Source organism: Triturus cristatus, chromosome 1_2, assembly GCF_964204655.1.
Source record: "Triturus cristatus chromosome 1_2, aTriCri1.1, whole genome shotgun sequence".
Lineage (NCBI taxonomy): Eukaryota > Metazoa > Chordata > Amphibia > Caudata > Salamandridae > Triturus > Triturus cristatus.
In genome coordinates this window covers 988,256,777-988,272,278 of record NC_140580.1, presented here as the reverse complement: position 1 = coordinate 988,272,278, position 15,502 = coordinate 988,256,777, and the positions used below count along the sequence as shown (strand labels likewise).

At 42.8% G+C, this 15,502-nt stretch overlaps 1 protein-coding gene across 1 annotated transcript in view; it reads right to left on the bottom strand.

Moving 5' to 3' along the window:
- MAMDC4 (MAM domain containing 4) overlaps positions 1 to 15,502 on the bottom strand; it is a 394,635-nt gene that overhangs the window by 333,779 nt on the left and 45,354 nt on the right. Inside the window, exon 2 of the mRNA XM_085611032.1 lies at positions 2,403 to 2,501. Coding sequence (XP_085467158.1) covers positions 2,403 to 2,501 — 99 coding nt within the window. The remainder of the gene's footprint in view (positions 1 to 2,402; positions 2,502 to 15,502) is intronic.

Here is a 15,502-nt window from a genome sequence, read left to right as displayed (position 1 = left end):
AATGTACCCCTTGAAAAAGTAGATGCCTTTACCTATCTGGGGGTTACGCTGCAATCTGATATGAGCTGGTCCAAGCAAACTAATGCAGCTACCCTAAAGTATAAACAACAGGCTGGGATCCTTGCAGCTAATTTTAAAACCTCGTTCTCCAAACCACTTGGCCCGTTTATGGAGATTTATGGTCTGAAAGTCCTAAGCTCTACTCTGTATGGTGCGGAATTATGGGGGTTCCAGAACCTATGTACTTTAACGGCTGCTGAAAATTCTTGTTTACGTAGGGCTGTTGGTGCACCAAAAAGTACCCCTATGTGCCCATTATTGTTCGACCTAGGGAGGAAACCAATAAGGGATGTGGCTAAACTTCGTCCTCTTTTATATTGGCGAAGATTGTGGTGCACGAGGGACCTCTCACACTATGCTAGAGGGCTAAAAGATGTAATAGACTCAGATTTTTTCCATAAGATTAAATGGCTAGGGGAGATAAGGTTGCTACTGGTGAACCTAGGCCTGATTGATCCCTGGGTTGAGCCTCTAAATCCTTCTTTTCCGTCAAAGAAGCTATTGAAGGAGAAGTACTGGGATATGACAATGGCAACAACGCGAGCAAAGGGTGTTACTAAACATTTGACAGGCCGATTCCTTGAACTGAAGACAAATCCTGCGCTAGAAGACTATTGGGATTTTATTGAAAAACCTTCAGATAGGAAGTTATACTTCCAAATGGGATGGGTTAGATCTTTTACTGGTAATTGGGCGGGGACTACTACGAAAGATTGCCCAAAATGTTTAGATAAAGTAGAAACAGTTAGCCATTTGTTGTTTTTTTGTCCATTATATAAAAAACCTCGGGCCATGTGGGTCATCCCTATTTGTAAGCTTTTGGGTTTTAGGAAGCATGATGATGCCCTAAGAATTCTTACAATGGACCCATTACAGCCAATAGCAATTGCAATGGCTAAGTTTCTAGGCTGGGCCTGGTCCATTAGAGCCAGGGCGGTGATTGAGGGTACTTGACTATTTGGCCTCAGTCATGAAGTCCAGACTAAATTATGAAATTAATTCCATGTGTCAATTTGTCTGTATCTGCATCTTAATGGTTTTCCAATCAATTTACTTGGCAGCATTTTGTTTAATTCATTTTTAAAGGATTTTAGATTTAGATTATTTATTATTTTATATGTATATTGCAATGTATTGTGCTCTGCTTTTATGACATGACTGTCGAATAAAGCTAATATATTTGGAATTTTGGCATAGGGCAGTGCAACAAGACACCTGGCTGTACTGCCCTATGCCAAAGTGAAATGGCAGGAAGACATCATATTTTTGTCCTTTCACCCTGAGCTGGTGTCGTTTCTGAAGCCTAGTGCTAACACAGGCACCCTTGAACCATGGTGCAAGGGTGCCTCCGTTGCATGCAGGATTGTTTTTGTGCAGAAATGGGCACCTTCCTGCCCAAAGACAATTCTAATAGGTGTTTTCCTTTTTCTATGTGTGCTGCACAATGCAATACACATGGCGTCCGTGAAAGGGATCATCATGGACAACGGACGCTAGATCCAAATCACAGGCGGTCCGTGAAATTTACAGACGGTTGGTCACCCTACTTGAAGGTCAGGTTGTCAGGCACCAACTCCAGCCACGGCAGCCCAGCCGATGGCAGCTGACGGGGAGGGCTGATACCCGTTCTGCCCAATAGGTGTTGTGCGCCTGGTATGGACACATAGGACCTGATTCTACTGGTGGATGATTCTGGGCAGTAAAATTGCATGATACTTTGCCTGCAACATCAGCCAAGCCTTGTTCCCTTAGCTCCCTCAGTCCCTTCCCCATCGAAGTTTTTCTCTGCCAAAATGCGCATGAAATGCTCCTCCTTGCTAGTTATCATTCCCCTAAACACAACCCCTCTTCCCACACACAGAAGCCCAAGCACACATCTATCACTTGCTTGAAGCAGGTGGTAAAAGTGTGCCTTTAAATCCCGCGGAATATGAAAGACCATACGGACCTCTGCTTGGTAATTCCATGTCCACACAATTATTCCCCATTCAGAGAGGTTTAACTCATAATAAGCAGAATTCTGAACGGAGATACCGGATGGTAACTGTAATTCTCAGTGTTGGGAATCCCCGCACTGAACTTCCTCACTAACCAGGACCCTAGCAGAAAGTTATCATTGGCCACAGAAGCTCTGCTGCCCCGTGGGATATTTTCGCACCACAAAAATACTCCCCAAAATATGAAATAAATATAATGTGCCTGAATTGCTTGCAAAATATGCATATAATATAGAGAGATGTTTCTGATATGTAGTATATTTCTTGCTTGTATTCAGTGAAATTGGGTTGTAAAGTTGGCTGCCTACAAAGGATGTATGCGACATTTAGGATGCAAAGACTCACCACACGCTTCTTCATCCGCGCAATTCCAGCAGTCGCAGACGAAGTTACATTTTTTGTCTTGAGGGACGGAGCAGCCGCTACTAGAAGAAACCTGTTGAGCTACAGACATGAAGAGACAATAAACAATATTACATTGTAGCAATTATAGCATTTGTACAGTACTTAATACCCCTATGTGAGGTGCTGAAGAACTTGCTTACATGGGTAGCATGCTATACAGTGTAGTGTGTGCGCTTGGAAGGAGGTTGTCTTTGTTTTGATCCTGTGTGGGATGTGTTTGCATATTGTACGTGAGGACCACTGAGGTTCAGTTATGGGACACAGTGCTCAGCAGTGTGATGAATGAAGGATTGTGATAGAAAAATTCATACTTTGGTTTACTAGAAGCTGGAAGCTTTTAGCTGCTCTGCAAGTTCCTTTATGGTATTCCTTATGGTGTTCCTTATGATCAGAGTCGAGTAACCGCCTTACTGCACTGGGTTGTTCTTTCTGAGTGCTTTTGTTGATGTTTATGGTCCTCAACAGGCATAGTTTGGAGAGATGGTCAGGAGATCCACTGGGATGGGCTTTGTTACAATCATCACTTTTATGATTGTCGGTGTGAGAAGTCAGAATAAGCCATTGTGTGCAGTTAGTAGGCACTTGCAGCCGTGGACTAAATTCTTTTTTTTTTTTTTTTTTTTAGTCCTCATTACTACCATGGTTTCAGTGCCATACCAGATTACCCTACAGTCAGCTGTCTCAATTCATAAAAGAACTGGCAGGGATATATGACCAAGGAAGTGGGTAGAAGATATCCCTCAGCTATTGCAGTCTCAATCTTGGAAGGCGAAGAACCAGGCATTTCCCTTCTTATAAACCACCTTGGTGTAAGTGGCAGCCAAGTCAGCCCGGACTAGGACCAGGTATGGTACGAATGGCTAGGACACCATAATAGGGTAATCATCGGACCCGGGAAAAAAAAAAAAACCCCGGGTATTTCAGTGTACCCATGGCAACAAATACCAAAAAGCTCTTTTACTCTGATTACCAGCCCTAGCCAGGTCCATACGTGATGTATATATGACGGAGGCCTGCCATTCGCCGAAGGATGGAGGGGACACGTCCTTCCATTTCTTGCAGATCTCCCTTCTTGCCAACAATACCGTATAGAACACTAAGTTTTTGGCTGCACCTTGAGCTCCTTCCAAAATCCCGAAGATCACAAGAGGTAAGTCAATGTTTACTTTAACACCCAATGAAGTGGTTAGGATGTTACTAATAGCTGCCCAGTATGACACTAAACTGGGGCAGTCAAAAAACATATGGGTGTTTGGTGCAGCCAGAAACCCACATCTAGAACAAGCTATTGAGTTGCCCTCGGAAAATTTAGATAGTCTGAGAGGAGAATAATATGCCCTATGCAGTGTAAACAAGTGGTTCCTCCGTAACCAAGAAGGCTTAACTATGCTACACAAAAGGCCGAATGAGTCTGTCCAAAGATTTTGTAAGTTTGGGCCAGAGATTGAAGGGCTCCAAAGCGAATCAGGCAGATCGAAAACTCCATCCGTTTCCTCCAGTAGGAGTCTATACCACTGTGAGGTCTCCTTTTTTCCCAGGGGGTTGTTCATCAGGTTATTTATGAGCAGGCTATATCCTCCAAGTGGAAACTTGTTTCTTTCTAAAACTTGAGATTTGTAGGCCTGAGTCCAACTATGTATTTGAAGGTATTTGAGCCTTGATAGATTAGGGCCGATCTTAGCCTGAAGATGTTCCCATGAGAGCAGCTCCCCTTCAAAAAAAAAGATCTCCCCAGACCTCTAAGCCGGCGTCTCTTATAGGAGCCGCTAAAATGTCTCCAAGCCAAACGGGGTTTTCAGGAAGCCCCCATAGCGGCGTCTTATCACAAAAATAGCTTAATTTTATAGATCTTGTGACTTTGGCCCATAATTTTGCCAATCCTTGTAATACCTTCAATTTGATCTTTTTGAAGTACTTGGGGTTGCCGAATTTGAAGAGAAAGGCTGATTGACTAGCTTCTTCCCCTTCTAACATGGCTGAGAACATCAGACCCACCCCGTAGTCTGTAGGTATTTTTAACAACATACGGGAGTGAGTTAACTGGAAGGCCCAAGCATATAATTTCAAGTCCGGGGCAGCCAAGCCCCCTTTGTCCCTTCGCCTTCTAAGCTTTTTCCAAGAAATCCTTGCCTGTTTGTTGTTCCAAATAAAAGATGTTATGTCTGACTGTAATTTAGCTAAACAAGAATAATCGAAGTGCAAGGGAATGGTACAAAACAAAAACGAAATTTTAGGAAGGATCGACATTTTGATTAAGTCGACCCTCCCAATTAAAGATAGTGGGATATGAGACCATGAATGCAATAACCTACGGCATTCTTTAGCTACCGATGTTAAATTAATTTGAGCTATTTTTTCTATGTCCTTCCCTATCTGTAGACCCAAATACCTCATCGAGGAGCCCACTTGTAAGTCTATAGTTTGCCCTTCATGATTCCAAACAAGCATCTCGGTTTTAGTATCATTAATTTCGTAACCGGAAACTTGGCCAAATGAACGAGCAATCCTTAAAATTATAGGGAGTGCAGAGCCAACATCTGAAGTAAGAATAAGCACGTCATCGGCATTTAGGGCTACTTTCCTTACCCACCCTTTATACGAGAAAGGCTTAATAGAGGTCTCCTCCCTCAGTTGTTGCGCAAAGGGTTCGATATAAAAATCAAACAAAAGGGGGGAAAGTGGGCAGCCTTGCCGTGTCCCCCTAGTGATAGTAACTGGATCAGACAAATCTCCATTGACCAAGAGGCGTGCTACAGGGTTATGATATAACAAGCCAATTGCCCTACGTAACCCAACCCCCACGCCAAACTTAGCCAAAGCCCCCGACAGGTATACCCAGTTGACTCTGTCGAAAGCCTTGGTCGCATCTAACGTGAGGGCGGCCAAAGGGAGGGTCCAAGCCGATGCTATATCTATGGCACCTATTAAATCATAGGTTAGCTCGAATAGTTGTCGCCCCTTAACGAAGCCCTTTTGGTCTGGGTGAAGGACCAAAGGCGCAATCACAGCCAACCTTGATGCCAAGATTGTGGTAAAGATCTTGTAATCCACATTCAGGATTGAAATTGGCCTATAAGATCCACAAGCCGTCTTTGGTTTCCCTGGCTTCAGAATAAGGTGATTGAGGCATTATCCCAGGAGTCTGGCGGGAACTGACCTTCCAGTAAGATTTGATTGAAAAGAACGGTGAGGAATGGGACTAATTCTATTTCAAGGGCTCTATAAATTTCTGCCGGCAGACCATCAGGTCCAGCCGCCTTCCCCTTCTTACTTCTTTTAATGGCAGATCTTACCTCATCCTCAGTGATAGCGTTATCTAAAAATTGAGATTGCTCGGCAGATAGCGAAGGTAAATTGATGTCCCTTAACCAACCCTCAACAGAGTCTGTCGAGATCTGCTTATCCTCCTTATAGATCACCTGAAAGTAATCTCTGAAGGCAGCCCTGATGTCCTCATCTGAAGAGAAGGTGTTATCTACCATTATTGCGGCAATGTTATTCCGCACCAGATCAGTTTTGGTTTTCCAGGCCAGTAATTTCCCGGCACCTTCAGTGTATTCAAAATGGGCCAACTTACTGGCTTCCCATCTTTGTTGAAATCGAAGATTTAATATCGAACTCAAACTACCCTTCAAAGTCACTAATTGATTATGGAGAGTGGGCAGATCTAAACCGGAAGCCATACAGTTGGAGTCTATATCTTGTTGTATTTGAGATATCTGATCTTCAATGGAAGTGACTTCCTCTCTATGTAACTTCCTACGGTATGAAACTTTCCCAATGATAACCCCTCTCAAAAAAGCTTTAAACGAATCCCAGATTATTCTAGTCGTAGCTGAGCCACTGTTGGAATTCAAAAAATTATGGGTTTCTGATTTAAGAAAAGTAATATCCTCTAAAGATGAGAGAAGAGACCGGTCAAAAGACCATGTGATGGAACTTTTTTTAATCAAACTGGCAAGTTCCATTACTACCGCTGCATGGTCCGACAGATGTGATGGGAGGTAGCTAATACTCTTTACGGAATCCACCAGCCTCAGACTTATAAGGATGAAATCTATTCTGGACTGGTGGTGATATTTATAGTTCCGGAAAGAGACCCCTTGTTGTTGCCCCGACCTCACTCTCCAGATATCAACATACCCATATTGCTTCATGGCACTTTGGAGCAGGGCCCTAGTCTTAGAAAAAACAGAGGATCAATTATTGGGTGATTTGTCCAACAAAGGATCCAGTACGATCTTAAAATCTCCTGCCAGGATAGTGGGTTCAGGGAAGGTAAGCAAGTGTGAAAATATAGACTCCAGAATGGAGGGGTTGTCCTGGTTCGGACCATAATATCCTAAAATTGTACTTTGTTTACCGGACATAACAACTGACACTATGGCCCATCTGCCACCTGGGTCAACTGCCTGTGATATCAGCCTAGCTTTGGCTCCTTTTTTAAATACAACTGAGACCCCTCTTGTGTTAGTTGTTTGGGTAGTTGAAACTGCGAAGTCTATCCAGCTGTTTTTCTTAATAAGGGTAAGCATTTCAGTGTGAGTTAGGTGTGTCTCCTGGAGCACCAAGACCTGCGCATCCAAGTCCCGCAAATATTGCATGATTCTGTTAGCTCTAGGCTTGGTGCGGAGGCCATTAACGTTCCAGGAGATATATTTTACACTACCCATACTTAAAAAGAAAAAAAGTAAAAAAAAGCCAAGATTACCGTTTGTTGCATTGATTCTTGAGTCAATATATACCTACTTCCATCTTTAATAAAGCTGCTTCGAGCAATGAGGACCATTTTATATTTATGCAACCCCCCAACCCCCCTCCTACCCCCGTGCAACATCTCCAGCCCACCCCCCGCCCCTTGGAAAACCGTTGTGTTATCTAACCGGAAAATAATCCGGTAGAAGCACCCCTTTGACAAGCTCCCGTCAAAAAAAAAACCCCTCCCATCCAACGATGGAAAATAGAAAGTGAAAAATACACGACGATAAAGTGAAATCCCCACCCGACAAGCAGTAGGAAAGAAAGTAACCAAAATTACTTTAACCGATTAGCTGCACAGAGATAGAATTTTTTTTTTTTAATCTGTATAGATAAGAAGATATGGCATAAAGTGAGGAGCCTAGACCTATATAGACCTATATATATTAAAGGTGAACGCTATCTATAAGGCTTATCAAGAGAGAATCACCAAGGCTATCTCAAAGCATATATAACCTATTTATGCTCCTTGCCTAACATCATCAGAAGCTCATCGGCTGCCTGAACTGACCTGATGTTATACATCCGATTATTATGCATAACTTTGATGGCTGCCGGAAACATGAGCTGAGCTGTTGCTCCTACTTTCCTAAAGGCATCCAGTCGCCTCCCAAACTCCCATTGCTTCTCCAATGTAATTCTAGAGAGGTCAGACCTGACTAAAAAAGTAAACCCACTCCCTACGAGAGATTTTTGCTTTAATGCCAAATTTAAAATCTGCTCCTTCAACACATACGTATGAAAGTTGACCAGAATTTTACGCGGCTTCGATCTCTGGGGGACTAAATTCGCTAGCGATTTTAGGTAGGTCTCTTCAGTTATTCCATGCCTGTTTGTTGGTGAAGAGTGGCTTGTTGCAGTAGACTGGTACAGTACTAGCTTGTAGACATAACTTGTAGCAGATATTTCTTATGTGGGAGGGCAAGGCAGTGTAATGGGATTATGCAGCAGAGGAGTACAGCTGGCCTCCGCTGGCGCCGCATGGCTGTTTACACTCACCTCATATATTCTTGACAATATTGCATAAAATGTTTCACTAAGACAAAAAGGACCAAATATTTTTGCATCAGAATGCAGACACTACCAGCATGGCAATAACTCTTTGGTCTGTGTTTTTACTTAATTTATAAGAGACACAATGTGAACATTGATATGCCACAGAACAGCATATGTGTAGACAAACCATAGTAACACACCCTTTGAAATAATATGTAAGATGGTGTTAATTAACAACTTGGACCAATTGGCACAGACAAAAATGCTTCACCCTCGCAGTTTATGTAATCTAGGCCCTTTGTTTTTGGAAAAAATATTTTATTTTGCACTATATTTGATGCTTGCGTAACAAGGAATAGAGCATACTAATAGCCTTGATATCTTTTAAATGTGGGAGATAGTATAGAATTTGAAGAAAAATTCAGGCTACCTGTTTTGCAGTCCGTAAGCATCACAATGTGTTGAATGTATCTACATGGGTGAAATAAATTGCGAAAACTACAAAATAAATCAATTTAATTTATGAGTAGTCCAGTTGTTAAAATAGCTTCCCCAATTGATCGTACAATGGATTCAATTGGTATTTCATCTTAGATATCTGGTGTCCTCTTCTTCCACTCCTCATACTGCTAGGGCTCCAACCAGAAGCAGAATCATACAGTAATTCAATCATTCTCCTTCAGATTGGGCATTGAGAGATGCACTAGCCCCTCATAATACCTGCAACACCACCAATACTCTTCACCTTATCTTGATTCACCCACACACAACACCCTGGAAAAGGCACCAGCCTATGCCTAAGTCATGAACATTGCACCACTTCATTGAGGTCTCTTCATGACACCCAGACCCAAACAACTCCAAAGAAACCATGAATCACACAAAGGGCCCCATTAGGAGAGCATCAGGGTAGGTACAATAAACCTCAGTAAGTGCATTACAACCCGAAACTCTTCCCGGGGCCACCATACCATATACAGTTCAACCAAAAGTACACACAGAAGCAACATACATAACCCCCATCATTCCAACCTCGTAAGACGATAGCATGAACAACTGTAGCCTCCACAATGGCAAGTCTCCCATATGTGCAGCAGGTATTACCAAAACCACAAATCAAACTCTTCCTCGCAAGTTAGATTTAGCTTAGTAATAGTTTAGCAAGAGCTTTATATTGGTTTAGATTAACTATAGTACCATATACAATACCAACTACAATAACATACAGAAATGACAAAATTAGTATTTTAAAAATATGAAATCACAAGACATTCAAAATAATCCCAAAATTCACACACAGATTTTAACCAATGTACTATTATCAGATGCCAAAAATAATTTAACTTTATCTGTGTTACAACCATCACCGAGGAAGAATCCTAAAGCTTAGATCAGAATTAGGTTAAAAATACTTTTCAGAAGTAACTATACTTGTTCCCACAATATTATAACTGCACAACCTGCATAAGCGGAACCTTTCATTAAAATTCAGTTTACGGCTTAAACCCTTTTGAAGGTAGCTTGAACAATCAATGCGAATAGCATATGATCACACAATATGTATGACATCTTCAGACCAACAGCCTAGCTTTCAGCTGTTCTCACATAGTGAACAAGGTGTGTGTTTAATCTTATTCTGATACTTGGAAGGGGCCGCAGTTAAATCATCTAGAACCCTTCAACAATCCAGCCAAAATTGCGACATATTATGACGCAACTTCAGCTAAATTTACATCAGGTACCATTGTATCCAGAGCCTTAGATGATTTGAACAGAAAATGTAGCATTTTGATAAAAGAGAGGCACCATATTGAGTGCAAATTAAACTCAGCTCTAATTACATCATAGGGTGTAATATTAGCAAGATGGAAATACGCGAAGCAGAATACCAGCTTCCAGTTTACCTATGGAGTAGATTCTGTGACAGACATGTGAAATCTCTTCAATATTGGTGCTGAGGATAAACTTCTATATTTCCTTCCAAATCTGCAGAGGCCGTTAGATATACTGATAGCACTCTTCTCTTTAAACCGATAATCAGCGTGCCACTTCATATTAGAGTAGACTGGGGCACTCAGGTATTTGTAGCCAGGATTCTCTGCAGTTTATGTAACTTTAAGGAATCAAGTGTGGCTATTCAATGAGTTACCAAAACACATAATCTACATCTTAGTTAGGTTGAGGACTAGTGAGTTATGTTCTGCGAGTGTAGAAAGCACATCTAAGGGTCTCTGGAGACCGGTAGGTGTTTAGTCTATGAGTAAAATGGCATCAGCATGGACAATACAGCATATGGGAACAGACCTGTCTTGAGGGGAAACAAGGTTGTTTTAGATCACTCAATAATGATGTAACAGATATATTTATTAAATAACATGGGCCTTCAGAAGACATCCTTGCACAGCTCACATTGGACTCTTGAACATAATGCATTGTCTTAGAAGCAAATCTGGCCCCATATATTGCTGTGCAATTCACCCAGAATAACAACTAACTGTACTTGAGGTGGATCGAGTTCTCCTACAGAATTCCACTATTGACTTTATCGAAGATTATGCGGTAGTCCACAAATATACAATACAACAGGGTGGCAATATCAGTGATACTCTTTCTAGACCTTAGGGTGAGTGCGCTACATCTTGCATTGCTCACTTACCGGTGCCCCTGAGAAAACATTTGATTGAAGAACAAAGTAAAAAGACTCTGATGTCAATTTCACTAAACATGTGAGAAGAATTCTGACTAAAATCTTCACTTGGGGTCACCATGCTAGCAAACAAATGGCTGCCAATAAATGATCTGCTGCCTTTTTACATAAGGGCAAAAATAATGTTTTTATCCATGTTTCAGGAAATCAGCCAGTCTCAAGAAAAAAAAGTAAAAGGTTGGATAGAGAATCTCTATCCATCTGAAGAGTTTGTTTATAGGATACTGTTGGTCTAACCATCTGGGACAATTGAAATAGCTCTGCTGCTTGCCTCTGTAGTTAACATACTTATGGCATACTTATAGCCATGGTGGAGTCACCTGTTGAGGAATAGCATTCAAAAGGTTGGCAGAACTCAAGCATAATTTTGGGAAAATGGATTATTAGTTGGAGGGGATGTGAGTCCTCCCAAGGAATAATGTCAGAGATCCATACTAAATCCAGTTAATCTAAACCTGAGTGTAACCCATGGTAACTATGCCACAGAGCAGGCAGGCTTAATTTAGGAGAAATGTGTGAAGTATTTATTAGTACCAAAACAGTTAAAAAGTAGACAACACAACTCGATAAAAATCCCACTCCAATCTTTAAAATAGAGTACGTTTTAATGAGCAGATAGATACCAAAATGTCAAAAATTGGAAGTAGGCACTGAGGTGATTAAGGGTTTGCCGATTAAAAAGGCCCCAGGCTCTGACGACTTAACCACGGCTTCTACAAAACCTATGCTGAAGCACTCACGCCTCATTTGGTGGCAATGTATGAGGAGGCTCAGACCCCTGGGTGTCTGCCACCGTCGTTACGTGAGGCCATTATTATTACTCTGCTGAAGCCAGGGAAGCATGAACATGAACTTGATTCTTACAGGCCCCTATCATTTATAAATGTTGATGTTAAAATTCTGGCTAAATTAGTTGCTAATCGTCTGCAGCCTTTGCTTCCACTGATAGCCCGCCCTGACCAATCACGTTTCATCACTAGGCGTTCCACGTCCCACAATCTTAGGACCTTCTTTACGGTGGTTCACTATTTACATCCCAACTCCCATGCAACAGCAGTTCTTCTTGACGCTACCAAAGCGTTTGATACGCTTGAGTGGTCCCATTTATTTGTGGTCCTGGAGAGGATGGGGTTCAGTCCTCTGTTTCTCAGCTTGGTGAGATTATTATACACTAGGCCCTCTGCTCGGATAAGAGTAAATGGCTTGCTGTCAGATCCATTTGTTATCACACGTGGAACGCGGCAGGGGTGGCCGCTGTCCCCCCTGCTCTTTGCCATTGCAATAAAACCTTTGGTGGCACGCATAAGGCAGCATCATACAGCTCGGGGGATAGGCTTTAGCACCAGGGCCCTTCTCATCTCATTATATGCCTTCGGGAATTCATCAAATTCGGTGGCCTGTTGGGAGTCTCTATAAATTGGACTAAATCTACTATATTCCCCCTGACGGATGACACCACCCCTTTTCAAACTGAATTCCCGCTTACTTGGGCTGATGGGCCTGTAAAATATCTAGGTGTGTGGTTAAGTAGAGACATGCAGGACATTTGGGACATGAACTACGGGCGCACAGTATCGTGGCTGGAAGAAAAGGTTTCGGCATGGGCTGGGCTCCCTCTGTCTCTGGCCGGGAGAATCGCAGTAGCAAAGATGGTAGTCTTGCAGAAGCTGTTGTATTTATTTATGAACATTCCGATCCCCTTGACTCAAGCCTTCTATACATCTCTACGGTCTCTGCTCATTTCCATGGTCTGGGCGGGGCGTCAGGCATGGATCTCGTGGGAACTTCTGACTCTTCCCCTACACCAGGGTGGTCTGGGAGCCCCAGATTTACAGCTGTATGCACTAAGCGCCCAAGCTCAATTTCTCCATTACTGGGTTCACCCAACCCCGTTCCAACTGCACACATCTGTGGAGCTGGATGTGGCAAGACCAATCCCCCTTCAGGTAGCGCTCTATCAGGCCTACAAAAGACCCCGGAATGGCATAGACACTGTGGAAACCATGAGGTGGGCATGGGACAAACTACGGGAAGGAGCAAACTTGACAATCCTATATGCACACTCCATCCCACTGACATATAACCCCATGATACCCACAATGGGAGAAGCCACAAGCAAGACACTTGCACAGAAGATGGGTTTGGTAACATTCGCAGACTTGTACCAGGAGGAATCATTTATGCCCCTCCGGTTTCTATGGAAGAGCAGCAGACTGTAACATTCTCAGAGTTATTCCTATATTATAAACTTAGGGCCACATGTAGGGCATTACACAATTACACAATACATTCCCTAGCCCACTACCTACACTGCCAGCCCTCGAAAATATACTAAAGTCAAACTCTCCCCGCAGATTAATTACACATATCTATAATACCATGCAAAACATAGCCCCGTTAATGCAGCCTAAGGCACTTCAGGCGTGGAATGAAGAATTACATACCCCACTGACAGAAGACCAATGGTCATACTGCTGTGCCCAACTCACTGCATTATCACCCAACTACAAACTACGTTTAATACATTTCAAGTTTCTGCATAGATTCTACAGAACCGCCCTTCAACTACACCGTATGGGGATTAAGGAGGACAATAGATGCTGGAGGTGTGGGTATGCCCAGGCTACATTTTTGCACATGGTTTGAGATTGTCCATGTATTGGACAGCCATATTCACTACAATCCATGATATTATTGGTACAACATTGGACCCAGACCCCCAATTAGGTTTACTGGGGTATGTTAAAGATACACTAATTGTAATTCGCAAACTACACGCTATGCTCTTGCATTTTGCCAAACACCGAATAGCTATGCACTGGGGACTTAAGGGGGTGCCAACTTTGAAAGAATGGGTTAGGGATGTCACATTTGGCCACACGCAACTAACCACCTATCGGGAGCTGATGCCGTTGGCATCCAGGCCCAGGGACATATGGAGTCTTTTCGTGGAGTGGGCACGCACTCGTCAGGAGGAGGGAGGGGGATCATTGGGAGCTCCGGGGGACTCGCGGGCAGACATTTGACAGCCTTCTGTTGTCAGAGAATGCTAAAATGTGATGTATAATATACGCTAGACACACCTGCATAGTTGTAGTACTGGCGGGGTCGTGGCTGACTGGGTTTGGTTGGTAAAAATGTACTATTTATTGTGATCTATGACACTTCTGTATAAAGTACTCCCTGTATTGACAAATATGTGTATTCTATTTACTCAGAACGGTTGGAACTGTATATTTGATTTGTTTATAGGCAAGATAATACTATACGAATGATCAGATACTGATACACTGTAAGTGACCGGCTTGTTGTTTGAAATGTTTGTTCTTAATGGAAATGGCAACAAACATATAAAAAAAATATTATGAAAAAAAAATATTTTAAAAAAAAATTGGAAGTAGGGAATGATTTTTAGTAGTTATAAATCCTTCTAGCACCAACAATCACAAAGCATAAACTGTGGTTATCTAATCATGCTTGACTGAGCCAAAAGTTAAGGTTGACCGTGATGGAGCACAGGTCAGATTCTGGGACCCGGTTTGTCTCGGTGGAAAGTTTACCTTTGAATTTAGTTGTTTTTCTGGAGAAAAGTCCTTGCCGACGAGGTTGTTGGCAGATCATGCTGCAAGCTGGACCTGAAAAGGGGCTCATCGATGGAGGCCAGCTGACACTCGGGCTCTCATGGGATCCTCTGCTCCTGAAGACGTTTGAGGCTAATGGCATCAAAAGCAGGAAAACCCAGAGTGGGCGAAGTCTGAAACAGGGTCCAAAAAGGTGTCATCATTGTTGGGGTGCCGCTCAGCATTAGTCTCTCTGAAGTCCTCAATGTTTGGACTTTAAATCATTTCTGAAAGTCAGGATCCTTTCAGGAGGGAAAGCAGCAAGTTGAGTCCTACCTGTAGTTTGAAATTGGTGGCTCAGCGGTGGTACATTGGCAGCCGCTTTTAGAAAAAATTTCTAAGTGTCCAGTCGTGCAATTTTGAAGGAGGGACGAATATGCTCAAACACCTGACAAATGTCCAGGACATTTTGAGCACCACTTGGGGATAAGGCACCACTTGGGGATAAGGACTCTATTTTTCAGAAGCCACCAGAGGGGACCAGGACAGATCCAGTTGGAACTGATCAGCTGCACTTAGCAGAGATTTGGTCTCCTTGCAGCTTTTGTTTTCCTGACCCTGAACAGGAGACCAGTCAACTCGCTCTTGGAGTCCATTAATCTGTCCTGGGTACATGTGGGGAGGAGGTTCATCCCTTGGGGTTTTTCTCCACAGGTTTAAAAGCAGGTGCAGTCATTCTTCTGTCTTCTACAGGTCCACAGGTGTTCTGAAGAGGGTACAGAGGGTGTTCGTTTTATGCCCAGTGGCAGCCTACGGGTGAGGGAAGCTCCTGGCCACTACCTACCCAATGGCGTAAAAGTTCCCAGGGGTGTCCATGCTCACTGTTGCAGCACTCCTGTGTGTTTTATAGTAAACAATCCCACAGTGCCCTTTCTACCTCAAGCTAATATAGCAAAACCTTTCTTCACTTGTGCAGAGCTCTCTGAGCCCACCCATGGGTGTGGCTAGTATAATAGGAA